General features: G+C 41.7%; 2 protein-coding genes across 2 annotated transcripts; both read left to right on the plus strand.

The window, feature by feature from the left end:
• Positions 1 to 529: 529 nt before the first annotated feature.
• On the plus strand, positions 530 to 4,745 carry ggnbp2 (gametogenetin binding protein 2). Its single transcript, XM_037268823.1, has 13 exons — positions 530 to 601; positions 1,302 to 1,427; positions 1,669 to 1,749; positions 1,830 to 2,083; positions 2,161 to 2,259; positions 2,325 to 2,438; positions 2,512 to 2,721; positions 2,786 to 2,954; positions 3,027 to 3,197; positions 3,286 to 3,592; positions 3,676 to 3,809; positions 3,877 to 4,044; positions 4,106 to 4,745. The coding sequence occupies exons 2-13, from the start codon at positions 1,335 to 1,337 to the stop codon at positions 4,286 to 4,288; spliced, it is 1,983 nt and encodes a 660-aa protein (XP_037124718.1). The 5' UTR covers positions 530 to 601; positions 1,302 to 1,334; the 3' UTR covers positions 4,289 to 4,745.
• A 288-nt stretch (positions 4,746 to 5,033) lies between these two features.
• On the plus strand, positions 5,034 to 13,141 carry dhrs11a (dehydrogenase/reductase (SDR family) member 11a). The gene is made up of 7 exons (XM_037268828.1): positions 5,034 to 5,400; positions 10,912 to 11,121; positions 11,642 to 11,736; positions 11,877 to 12,006; positions 12,223 to 12,315; positions 12,389 to 12,454; positions 12,537 to 13,141. Exons 1-7 carry the CDS (start codon positions 5,269 to 5,271, stop codon positions 12,576 to 12,578), a joined length of 768 nt encoding a protein of 255 aa, XP_037124723.1. The 5' UTR covers positions 5,034 to 5,268; the 3' UTR covers positions 12,579 to 13,141.
• Positions 13,142 to 13,997: the final 856 nt, after the last annotated feature.

Here is a 13,997-nt window from a genome sequence, read left to right on the forward strand (position 1 = left end):
ACTCTGCTCGGATCGCGGACATATATAGAATGGACTAACTATAGGCCCCTCACGGTTGAAGCCAGACGGAAGCCATCTTACGTTGCCACCGTTACCGACAACCTATTTTTTCTATTGTAAATCTTCAGATTGTGTCAGGATCTCTGTTAGTGGTAACGAGCACCACTCAAAGAACAAATTGTTTTCATCAACTATCTTAGTATCGTGAACTGTGCACTTTAAATTTGTCCAGGTGGCCTTTGCTTTTATTACATTGTTGCTGGTTCTAACATGATGCAGACGAATATTTAAGCAGTACTCAGAGAAAATAAAAACAAATCTAAAATATTTTTTTACCGATTAATTTGCATGCAGCGCTTTCCCCAGAATTATTGGTTCAACTGCATGTGGTAGACCGTAGCGGGATTGGTAACGTAAGATGGCCGCTGGTGGCTTCAATCCTCCCAACCGCCAACAAGAATCCAGTCTATATATGTCCATGTTCAAAAGGCGTTCCCCTCGCCCCACCCCTGACAGGAATTGGGAAAATCCGACTTTTGAAAGCAACTCGAACGCAGCATCAACTCATTGGGAAGCCGCGCTTACTCAGTCGTGCTTAAAAGTAAGTCTGTAAAAGCGGGTGAGTTCTACAGATGTCTTCCGTCAAATGACAACTTATTAACAAAAGCCAAAAATAATGCATTGTGCGAACCGTTTAACAAAACGAGGCTGACAGAAAAAATGTCCGTCTTTACGGTTGAATTTACTTTAGCCAGCTTGCTTATGCTAGCGGTGCTGACTAGCAAAGCTAACAAGTGGGTTGCCAAGTTTTCTCGCGTCTACCGGTTACTAACTAATAACAGAGCAAGTGATCGCAATACACACTTTTGTGCTTCGTCTATTAAAATTCTCAACGTATTAACGACCACACGGGATCATTGTTACCTCCGCGTGTCAACGATCGTCTTTCGTGACCAGCTGATCTAACGTTAGCATGACGTCGCCTCGTCAGATGCACCCGAGTATCTTTTCCATGACATAAATGCACTTAACGCTTAAAATTAAAAAAACTTACAGACTCAAATAACCTACGTTCTATCGGGCCTGCTGCCTTCTTGGTTATTCAGCTAACTACTGCTTAAAGTGCTTAACACAAAATGTAGGTCAAGCCAAGCGTAAGTGGTTGCTGTTGACAGCATTGTCAGCGTTTGTTTGTCTCGGTTATCTAAAACAAAAACAAAAAAAACCGCAAATATTAGCAAAGGGAACACAATAAGTTTGCCTTATTTGTATTTACTGGATCTTTCACTTGAAACCTGCAGGTGAGCTGTATTTGAAGGTGGGGGGAGAAAATCATGGCAAGTCTGGTAGCTGTATGCAAAGAAAATGAAAAGGACTACTGCTTTCTTACCGGACAGATTCCTCTCTTTATCGATGACTCGTTCACGGTAGGTCACCTTGGATCCGTCTGTGGCTGACACTATAAACTGCTAGATTTAGTCTTCAAATTTTCAAAGGAGCATATTTTTATTTAACTTTGATATGTAGCAATACAGAATCAAATTCATTTACTGTTAGTAGCTCATTTGGGGAGTTATGACAATTATTTGTCAAATGCTTCAATGTTGTGAGTTTCTTATCAAGTCGAATAAAATATTTGGAGTTTTGATATATTTCTGTTGTTGACAGATGGTGATGGAATTTTCTGATCGTATCATGGACGTAGACAAAAGAGTAATTAGTAGTTCCCATTGGAAACAATTCACAGAGGTTGGTACATCAGGAATACTCCCTTCTCCCGAGCATTTCATGCTCGAGTTTGAACAGAAATATGGTCCTTCTGCCTTTAGGGTCACTCCAAATTGAAACAACAGGACTTGACTGCGGCCTTGTCAGTGGTGTCCACACAAGTGTTTAAAGCATTGTCCCAACTGGTGCCATGCGTGAGCTGCAGACGCAGTGTGGAGCGCCTCTTCTCCCATTTAGTGGAATCGGGCACCCCAGCCTTGGAGCCGCTCACGTTGAAGCCTACGGGTGTGCTGTCCGTCACCAAGGCTTGTTTAGCGGACGTAAGGAAGCTGTACAGCCTCCTCTACATCCAAGGGTAAGAAATAGTTGATTTGACAAAGTCTGCTTGAAGATGAATTTTTTCAAATTTGTCTTTTGTTTTAATATAAACAGGTCGAAGTTGAATGCTGTAATTGATGCCATTCCTAAAAGTAAAAAGACCACCCGGTGCCAGTTGCACTCCTTGGACACAGGCAAACTCAGACCTGTAGGGTAAGGACTTTTTATTGTTGGCTTTTTTTTTTTCTTTGTTTTTTATATGTTGTGTTTGCTTCCAGGGGAATCTGGATGGATGTGTGGGAGCGGATGTCCAAGGAGTGCAGGGATGAGGTGGTACTTATCGATTGCGCCTGTCTTTTAGAGAAACTGGAGACCCACTTGCAAAAACATGGGTAATGTTTGACTGGACACCATGTGAGTTTCAAAGTTGCGCAATCTTTATTCAGGTCCTTTTTTGTCTTTTAGGTTGTGCACCGACTGTAAGACCAAAGTCATGCGGGCATACGATATCTTGATTGGGGAAGTGGACAGCAGTGAGGAGAAAGAATATTGCGCCGACCTGTACGAGGGATTGTGTTGCTGCCCTTGTGAGCATCACATCCAGGTGTGCAACGAGACCGACTTCATCGCCCGCCTCCTTAGCCGGGCCGAGCTTGAGTTTGCAGGAGGCTCTGAGTAAGTGAAAGTTACTTGGCTTAGTGTGTGAACTCTTTTGAGCCATTTGGTCTTTTGATTATAGGAGGAGACATGCCAAGACCATCGATAATGCGCAGGAAGAAGTGCTGACATGTTTAGGCAGTCTTCTCTACGAGCGACTGCACAAGATTTGGCAGAAACTACGAGCCGAGGAGCAGACCTTCCAGATATTGTTCCATGTGGGCATTGATGAGTTGCGCAAAAGCTTTGAGGTACTTGCTGTGAAAAGGCGTGCGTTGCGGCAAGTTGACAAAATGCTAACATTCCTAACGTGATGTTCGTAGACGGCAGTGGAGAAGATGCAGGGGATCACTCGGCTCGAGCAGTTTGTCGAGGAGCTGTCGGAGAAAGAGAGAGCGAAGCAGCTCAAGCAAGAGAAAAAGAGGCAAAAGCGGAAAAATCGGCACAGAAACAGGTTGGATCAGGAAACGGCAATCAAGGAAAAGTATGAGGAGGTAAGAGACGATAAAATCGGCTGGATTAGCACTGCAAGTGCCCAATTTAAAAAAAATAAAAATTAAGGTACTTTTCTCTTTGTTACAGGGGTCTCTCGAGTCTAAGGAGGGTAGTTGTACTGCCTGCGAGAGCAACGATAAGGGCGAGAACATTCCTCCGAATGTCTGCACAAGCTTTGGTTGTCCGGCTAAACAAGATCCACATAAGACAACCAGCAACCAGCCCAAACTTACATTAACAAGTAAAGGAGGGAAGCAAGTTTGCATTTTGCATCCTTTTGCCGTTTCCACTGCGAGCGATTGCGGCTACGCAAGCATGGAGGGCAGTGAGATGGGGTCACGAGAAGGTTCCGATATTTCCTGCTCCGAAGGACTCTGCAACCACGATGAAGCAGGTCAGATATGAACACGTATCTTCAAATAAAAAAAAAAAAAGGTACTGCGACTGAAATTTTGTTTTGTATTTCCATTGCTTAAGGTGAGTCCAATGAGTACGCTGAAGATAAAGAGGAGGAAGAGGAGGCAACAGACAGCTGTGTCGACTGCTGGCCACACTCTGAGGAAAAGTCACAATGCAAGAGTAAAAAAAAGAAAAGAAAAGGAAATAAACCGGTAAGTGGTCAATTCATTGTATTTGAGCCAGTGCACCCAAACCAAAGTGTGTGTGAACTGTCGCCAGGGGCACACCGATGAAAGTCACAGTGTGACACCATCCAACGTTAGCCAAACCAAAGGTCTGAAGTCCTCATGTGTTAAGAAGAGTTTTGCACAACTACCATGGGCACGACACGGAAACTACCTTGATTCCGGACCATTCGAGGCCAACATGGGTCTAGTGGACTTCCTGGTATGTGACAGCTAGATCTCCGATTGCCCCGCACCGTACTCAGGTTGGTCTTTTCTTGCAGGATGATTCTGAAGTCATTTCAGATGAAGAGAATGGGCTCACGCAGGATGAAATCCAAGCATTCGTAGACAGACATCGGGTGTTCTACACCAACCGTCACAAGTATCGACAGCTCCTGAAAGAGAAATTTACCAACTATTGCTGTGCAAGTGACCAAAGACTGCCTGAGGCAACTGGTTTGTGAAAGTATACACTTGTTACATCTCAAAAGAAAATCATGGTGACCACTCCTAGTGCAAATGCAGAAGGTAGAAATTTTGGATTGATTCTTTGTCAATTTTTAATGAATGTGATTCGTGTCTCATCTCAAGTCTGCACTTAGATGATCAGATTTTTGATTTCCCCAACCTCGTACCTTGATTCTCATTAACCAAGCCCTGTGACTTGGTGGTGCTTGTACAAGGCTTTCGGATAAGAGCACAGTGGGAAATGGAAATCTATTGTTGTGAGCTTGCAGGAGTCTTACTTGTCTTGAGATGTTCTCTTGGGTGACACTTCAGCATGGTGATAAAGGTTGCACTCTAAAAGTGTATGAAAATCAATTCTTAAAAAAAAAAGGTTCTACATTGAATTGAAATGAAAAGAAATGGGTTGTGACAGTGCAGAATTTGAAGAGTTAATAAAGCATTTATTCATCCACATGTTGTCCCTAATGTGATAGAAAATGTTTTATTAAGATATATCATATTTTAACATTTGCATTGTTATATTATCTGGTCTGTAATGATTCACCTTAATAAAAATATGATTCAGTGAATTAGGGGGAGTGGTTGTATTAAAAATGCTAATTGTAAACGGAATTAATTGATCCATTTTCAGTTCAAGTGGAGAGGATACATTTGGCACACTGTCCTTGCAATTTTTGCAATCCCGCTAGGTGGCGTAAGAAACATTTTAAAGCTGTTGAGCGAGGGAGCGGATCGCTGAAAGAAAGTGGGCGGCGACGTGGTGGAGCAAACATTTAACACCATCAAGACTCATGTCATCCAAAGGAGCGCATGGAGCTACCTTTACGCACCAGTGCTACCGCGCCTTCGGATGCTGCGTACTCTGAGGCAGGAGCTTGAAGCATCCTAGAAATCGAAGGCGTTGTACATTTAACCGCAGTATCGTCGCAAGCAAAGCGAAAACCCGACGGTTCGTATCCCGCTTTCGTTGTTGGCGATGGAGCGGTGGAAAGGCAGAGTGGCCCTGGTGACCGGAGCCTCAGTGGGCATTGGAGCGGCTGTGGCCCGGGCACTCGTCCAACAAGGCATGAAGGTAGTCGGATGTGCCAGGAACGTCGATAAAATCGAGGTAATTTCACTTCCATCATCGGCTATCATGCAACGCGTGAGTTGCCTCATAGCATTAGTGCAATGCGGTGTAATATATCAGCTAATGCACGTAACCTGCTTGCTAACATTAGCTTTACAACTTAAGCTAACGTTTGATGATAAGGGCGAAAAATCGTGCGGGATGGGGGCTTTCATGCGACAATTTCAATAGATAAAACATTTTAATGCTATTTCTTATTTTACATTCAAAACCCTATATCGATCTATCTGTCAAGTCTATCGAGATGTCCATCCATGTAGTTTGTTTACCTACAATATAGATAGAGAGAATCAGAATATTAGAAACACCCCAGTACTATGTTCTTACTGAGAGAAATGAGGTAGCACCCAAATGTTATTTGGCACCACGATGCTAATGTGTTCAAGTCTTGGTGAGAGCATTTGGGCAATCTTCTGCAGTGAGGTCACAAGAAGAAGGAGTTGAGCAATGTCCACATTGATGTCCACTTTTCTCTGTTATCCTTCAGAAAGGTGGTGAAGTCTGCTAAGCTGCGTCCACCACTATCAAGTATTACAGCAATCGATCGTTTTATGCATGGATGGAAGAGTGAACTGGTGTTTACTGTTTATCACTTGTGCATGTTCTCCCACTCCTTGTTTTGGGTTTCTTTAGGTCCACTGACTTTCTGCTACATTCCATACACACATGTTAGGTTTATTCAGGTCTTTAAATCATGCTGAAGGCCGAGGAGCCAGATTTGGCCCTCTTCCTAAAATATGTACCAACATTGCAAATTGTATTCACTTTTAAAAATGAAGCATTATTTTTCCTCTCAGTAAAACCCTTTTGAAATCAATGTAAAAATGTTTTGAAACTATAGCTATCCTTTACTTTGTTGTGGTTATGTAATTTTATTATTAATATATGGCATTCCATGTCCCCTGAGCTTGCTGTCAAGTGTTAATGACGTCACAGTTTGTGATGTCATTTTCAGTTGACAGCAAGTGGTAAAATGGCCGCCCCCTGAGATGGATAAAAATGAGTGGATTTCGCCTCTTTAATTCATATCATGAAACAAAACGTGGCAAAGCTATGAAAAGTATTTTCAAATTTATTCTTTTTATTTTTTTATTTTTAAACAATATATTTTTTTTTAAATAAAAATTGCTTCAACATTGAAATCTGGAGCAAACAAATGTGACATTTCTGAGGTAAAATTCCCTTTGATTATTAGAATAAAATACCCAGATGATTAGGTTAACTCTTTAACTGTTCTTTATTATTTTCTGTTAATAATAGTGTTATCTTCATGACGCAGACATTCTCGCACCTCCCACTAGGCCATAAGGCACTGCACCTTCCTTATCTTGTCAGCCAATAATTAAGCCTCCCTCTGTCTTAAACTGTTTTAGCTCTATCAGTGGCGCGCAACAGGTCAACTACACAACGTGCATGTGTAGTACAAATGCATTTGTGTCTTATTTTATATGGTCATGTGAGTCTGGACCAATCTGCATTTTGTCCGGTCTTTATTCTCAATCGTAACAAGAAGTCAACAATTGACTATTCAATCGTGTGAAGTTGTGTTGTTGACAAGCAAACATGTTTCCTAACTTAACAACGCGCCTGTACATGCCCACAGTGAGTGCGACTTACGCAATCGACTACTCACCGTCATTCTTACTTTAGTCACATGTCGTCTTCTGTCAATAGTTAACCTCATTGCTTCCGTCGTGTACTTGTGGAACCCTCCAACAAGGTCGCTTGCATGTCAAATAAGAAATCGTTCTTTGTGCAAATCATTCTTCCAAAGTTATTTAATCATTCGGGGTCAGGAAAGACCTAAATATGATGCAATAGCAATCAATAGCAGGATGAGTGATCAATTGTTATCACTTCTATTTGATGGGAGCTTTGTTCTTGTGAGATGTAAGACAAAGCTAGTATTGTACGCTAGCCGCTGTGTCAACTGGGCTGTAGTCGTCCGTGCCAGAGCAAGTGGGGGGGGGGGGGGATGCAAGTATCTGTCACTGAGCAATTGTTCTTGACTTCCTTTTGGTGTGTATTTCTTTCACGGCTAGGAATAAAGACATTCTTGTTCTTACTGTATTAGAAAGGAGCAGATGTGAATGTAGATTGTGTAGTTTGGCCTAATTTGGTGTGAACTCAGAAACAAATAAGACTTTTTGGAGTACACACAGTAAGGGGTGGGGGGGGGGGGGACGTGGTCGCTATGGGCTTTCTGCAGGAATGAGAGCGATGAGGTTGCATCCAAGTAGCAACAATCCACTTTCACATGAACTAGATAGACCAGTGCAAGACGGATAGATGGTTAGAGTACGATTCTTTCCTCCGAGGTTTTAAAGTAGGCCCAATTGATTGAAAGCTTCATGAAATTGCAAAGCGAGCAAGTCTGCTTTCTGCTCAATATGCATTTGGAGGACTCGGCCTGTTTGTTTTGATGTGTGTGTGACAGTGCTGCTCTTGGACTTGCGATTGTAAAGTGCTTGAACACCCGCAATCCTTATGACCGGCATAGCCCGTATGTTTATGATACCTGCTTACCTAGCGACATGTAGTGTAAATATAATTATCACAAAATCTGTTCTTAACATTTGAACTTAAGAGTAGTTTATTAAGGAGAATGCTGATCCATTCATTTTTTTTTAACATTGGGATTAATTTGGGGCTAGTTTTAATCTTGGTGGTGAAAACGCTTGTTTTTTTTAAGTACAGTATCTTGTTTCTATTTTTAACCTTGACCCAAATACTTGAAGTGATAAAGTCAATATTGTCAGGCATTTTGTTACTGTGTTATTACGTAATTGCCCAGATTTCTTTTTTTCCGAATACCTCATGTTGTCATTTGGACTGTCCATCTTTTTGATTACACAATAAATACATTTCATTCCGGAAAGCATTTGAAGCGGATCAGGTCAGACCGCTTTACTTTTTTTTTTTACTCTTACACACTCTGCTGGTGTTTTTATCGTTCCAATGCTTTTCCACTAACATGTTTTCCATTTGAGCGTTGAGTCAATAAATCCAACCAATAAGAATCCATCATGTGTCCTTGCGTTTGAAGAAGGAGGAGATGACTTCCCTTCACTTCCTATTATTCTCCTTACTGTATTATCTAGAGCATAGGTGTCAAACACAAGGCCCGGGGGCCAAATACGGCCCGCCACATCATTTTATGTGGCCCGCGAAGACAAATTGTGCATCAACTACATGTGTCAATACTAAAATTCCAAATTGTCTTCACTTTAAAAAAAAAAAATAGATATTGCTAGCAATTTTTAATTACCATTCATCTTTTTAAAATATTTGAACAGTTTTTTACTAATCTGTAATTTCAAAACTAGTTTGTTGTGTAGGGGAAACGAGGGAAACGCTGACTACAAAAATGAGTTTCACACCCCTGGTCGGGCGGATCATTTGTCGGTGGTGGCTTTCATCAGTTGTTTGCCGTAATCTCATGAGGTCAATGAGGCTGGACAGCCCGGTGACCCCTATGAGGCCCCCCCCCCCTTTCTTGCACCACCGCTGTGCTGTCCCCTCTTATCACTTTTCAAGGTTTACTGGACTCAACGCTCCCCGGTTGGGCCTCCTGCTATAATAGTTGGAGCGATTCATGTTCTGTCTTGTTGAAGACACTTTATCCATGTGCACACTAGTATGTTCTTGATCAGGGAAGGTAGAGCCGCTATATTACAAGCTACTTAAGCTTGATGGTATCATATTACATGCTAGTGGTGGGCATTATTGCTAGCAGTCAGGCTTACAATGAGAGATTATAGCTAGCATCAATACACTTTCATTTTTATAATCAATTTATGGTGTGAGAATGATTTAAAAAGTTCCAGTGAGAAGAAACTTTGAAAAGAGCCCAAAAATGTCAACCACCTGAGTTGGATGAGGCATGTGATGCATGCAAAGGATCACAAGTGGACTTCAAGCTTCAGCATGTCTCTACTACAAACAAAAGAAGCATTTATGTCACACGATTACCGTGTGAACATACGAATAAAGGCCCGCTCTCATCGTTGATCCTACTGCTGACACAGATGTTCCATGTTGCTTGGTCTCCCTGATTCATCAGAACTTTGTTTGGGGGAAAATACAAACTTACTTCGCTGTCTGTTAGAAGACACCCACTATCTCATATACCGTATTTTCCGCACTATAAGGCGCACCTAAAAACCTGTAATTTTCTCAAAAGCCGACAGTGCGCCTTTTAATCAGGTGCGCCTTATATATGGACGAATATTGAGCCACTACAGCAGGCGTGTCCAAAGTCCGGCCCGCGGGACAAATGTATATATTTCATATATAGATAAAGTTTTGAAATGGGCCATTCATTGAAGGTGCGCCTTATAATCCGGTGCGCCTTATATATGGACAAAGTTTTAAAATGGGCACCTTATAGTGCGGAAAATACGGTACGCTCCCTTTCACACTGCACTTAGCACAGGATGAGTCGATGACCAACCCATATGTCCTCGAGTGGACGGCGCCATGTTGTAGGGCTTGCTGTACCCCCTTTTTTCCATTATAAACATAACCAAGGCTTTCCAGATACCTGCTTATCTTCTCATCTTGATTAGACTTTGCCAAGCATAGTGCTATAAACCCATCTTGTTCAACCTTTAAACCTTTTACTTGCTGTGAATGACAATGACTTAATTATCCACATAATGGCAAAGCTAACAGTCCACAGCTCACCTTTGACCCCGTTAGGTTTCGATAAGGCAACTCGAGTGGGCCTGGCTGGCGAATCAAAGCCAGATTGCTCCTCTGCTGAGTGCCGACTTTAATCTTACTAACATAACTAATTCTCTCGCTCTCAAAATACCGGCCTGGCCTTTTCTTCTTTCGCTCTCTCCTGATGGTCTATTTACTTTACGGGGGCCCACTTCCTCCAGGGGTCAAAAGTGACAAAGGTCACACTCTCTACAGTTGAAACAAATATTGTCAGTGTTTCGGTGTTTTCACAGATCTGTTCAGCTAATGCCCTTCTCTGGATAATCCGGGCTAAACAGCTTACAGATAGCAAGGAAATCTGCAGGTCTGAAATGAGGTGTTTAATTATCTATATGCTCGAAAATATCAATTATCTGACTTCATCGGGCCGTGCAACCTGCTTTCACTTTCAATTCCGAGTCCAGTGGATGCTTAACAAAGCATAGCTAATAATACCAAACGAGTACCTGTATTGTTTTTGACGACACAGCATGCTAACCTGCTATGGTTCCATCTCATCTCAGTCAGGCTCTGGCACTAGCAGCTAGAGATCAGGTGATTGGTGCAGCTATGTCTGGCAGGCTGCTGGGTCCGTGTCAGCTTGTTCCAAATCCCACTGCGCTAGACGGACAGCTGACCTGCTTGTAACGTTGCCTGCTCATGCAGCGTGACATCACACCACAACATTAAACAGTGTTAGCCACATCAATCGTCCGACCCGGAAAAAACAGTCCAAATGAGCCGTCGTATATTTTCCAATGTACTTTTTTAATTTGTGTCTTTTAGAAGCTGGCAGCGGAATGTCAGAGCGCAGGTTACAGCGGCACACTAATCCCGTACAAGTGTGACCTCTCCAACGAGGAGGAGATCCTCTCCATGTTCTCCGCCATCAAAACGCTCCACAAGGGCGTCGACGTGTGCATCAACAACGCCGGGCTGGCGCACAACGAACCTCTGCTCAGTGGGAAAACAGAAGGCTGGAGGAATATGATCGATGTGAGTGATCGGCACGTGCGGATTCACGATTATGCAAAAATATTGGCTCGGATGAGCAGCCCTGGCACAGCGGAGGCCCGCTTTTGAAAGCCTGCACTATTTCCCTTGTTAGACCCCACTATTCGGGTTCATTGACCACAAAGGACCCCGTGCTGTAAAGTTTCCAGGGTCCAGCATTGGTAAGGCTGGTCCATCTGTTGTCATGGCAGCCCAAATGACCCTGTAGTGCCAGTGTATTATTTTTAGCTTGGGTTTAATCTGCATGCTGACCCGATTTGGTCACCTTGCCCAAGCTTGCTTCACGATGGAATTTAACCTTACGTCCAGCAGTGTCTCTACAGGAGAAGCTTAGATTGACAAGCGAGGGTCCAAATCGTAAATTATGATGGTAGGCAGCGAAACAAAGAGGCTCTGTTAAACACACCAAAAGTATTGGGACAAAACTATTGCCATAAAATTGGAAGCAATTAGAGAGTTTCTTCCTATTTTAAATTATTTTCTTTTTTTTTTTGCACCACAGGTGAATGTCCTAGCCTTGTCCATCTGCACCCGTGAGGCTTACAAATCAATGAAGGAGAGGAACGTGGATGACGGTCACATCATTAATATTAACAGGTAAAATTGGAATTTGGCCCCCACACTTCTGAGGTTGACGGATTCAAATCCATCCTTATCACTTCATCTGCTGTATTGAATTTGTTTTTTTGGGTATTCTCAACTTTGACTGTACGTTAGTCCTCCTCTTCCTGTTGCAGTATGTGCGGGCATCGAATGGTCCCGAGTGCTGACAAGCATTTCTACTGTGCCACCAAATACGCAGTGACCGCTTTGACAGAGGGAATAAGGCAAGAACTAAGGGAAGCAAACACCCACATCAGAGCCACTGTGAGTGTGTGTATAATGCATGTTATGTGGTGAAAAATGTCCGTTGCATTTTCATACACACTCATATATCGGTCACATTCTTTTGATAGCTACGTGTGAAATATCTGGAGTAATTGTAATTTTAAAATATATATTATAGCACATTTCAAATCAAAACTCTTCAACTGCACAGGATTTTTGTTGAGTCTTCATTTCTTTTTTTTCCTTTTCGTATAGTGTATATCCCCCGGGATAGTGGAGACTGAATTTGCCTTCCGTCTCCATAACAATGATCCAGAGAAAGCAGCTTCAGTGTACGAGAGTATAAAAGTAAGCCAAAAAAAAAAAAAAAGTCCTTTGTATCTCCAGTAGTAGTACTTTAACTTTTTTTTTTTTTTTGTAGTGTTTAAAAGCAGAAGATATAGCACGTGCGGTCACATTTGTCCTCGGTGCCCCTCCTCATGTCCAGGTAATGCCCTTTTTTTTTTTTTTTTTTTTTAATGCACCTTTTGTGTATCGTTTATTGACGTATCATCATTTTTTTCCTGCAGATTGGAGATATTCAGATGAGGCCAGTTGAGCAGGTGTCCTAGCAGTGAAACAGTAGCCAGACGCTGCAGAAGGAGCCCAGAAGTCAGCAGCCATGGTGACTCAATAGCGACCTCTGCTGAGCAAGGGTAGGAGTTGGGTGGAATAATAAATGGATGGGAAAAGAAAGAGCGCAAGGAGTCAAGAAAGGCTGGATGGAGGAAATGAAGGGTGTGGACGAAAACCACAATGAAAATACTACTGAACGCAGCCACCAGTTGTTTGTTAACTGAGACGACTCGAAAGTCCTTGCTGTGCTTATGTGGTCATCGATATGACCATCGTTTCAGATGAAGACTATGCTATTGACTGCACATATGTTTTTTTTTTTTAAGTCATATTACATATCTATTTGAAAATTAAATTGGAACGGTAATTGTCTGTTAATAATTTTTGGATTCTTTTTATAATTATTTGACCACTTGATTGATGATAGATCTGCTGTCATAGAAAAAAATAACCGTAAAAAGTACTGTATTGTCTATTTAACTATTTAATATTCTCTAAGGCTTGACACCTTGACTTACAATATGGACATACTCACTTTTTTTTATTTTATTTTAACTTTAAGCAAACATACTAATGATACAATTTTTTTGTCTGCATGTGTCCCACAATCCAATGATTGGGTGTGTACCGTAATTTCTTGAGTGTAATGCACACTCGCGCCTAATTAGGAACTGATCCGTTACGTATGCATTGCATCTTCCGTACGTGCAACACATCCATTCCGCAATTAGTGTGAATTAGGTGTCAAATATATAATGCGCATCTCCAAAATGGCCCTCTAACATTCTTGTACTGTACCTTTGTCTTATACTTTCCGCCAAATTGCTGGTATTCATTTTCACAAAATGAAGTACATTTCAGCTATTATCCACAAAGTAATTTTTTTAAAGACATTGGTAGGGAGAAAAGCACAGTTGGTGCAACTGGTCATGGCAGCATAGCAATGCAAGAAGGGGTAAGTTTCTGTTTAACATTAGTTAGACATTTTTATTTTTACCATTATACACTTATACAATATGACCCGCCCCTTTTTCCACCTATGTTTTACACCCACCATGGATTTTAAATTAAAACCGCAGATAAAAACGAGTTCTCTACTCGAGAAATGACATTAATTTATGTCGCGCACTTTCAGTTAATAAACTTTTGATGAGTTATTTAAACGCAGAATTTACAGATGGGTTACAGGACTATATATGTAGGTGTAAATGTACACACGCACAAACACACATACAGTATGTCATTTCAGTGGGATGTTATCAAATACTTAACATTTATTGCCTGCCTATATTCAAACTAGACAGTGTCAATGCCTATACTGCATAAGACTTTATAATCATCGTACTCTGTACATGTAAAATGTCAAGGAACCCTGTGAAGTTTTTATTACACCATACATGCTAAAAGAGCAGCAT

The sequence above is a fragment of the Syngnathus acus genome, chromosome 14 (assembly GCF_901709675.1).
Source record: "Syngnathus acus chromosome 14, fSynAcu1.2, whole genome shotgun sequence".
Lineage (NCBI taxonomy): Eukaryota > Metazoa > Chordata > Actinopteri > Syngnathiformes > Syngnathidae > Syngnathus > Syngnathus acus.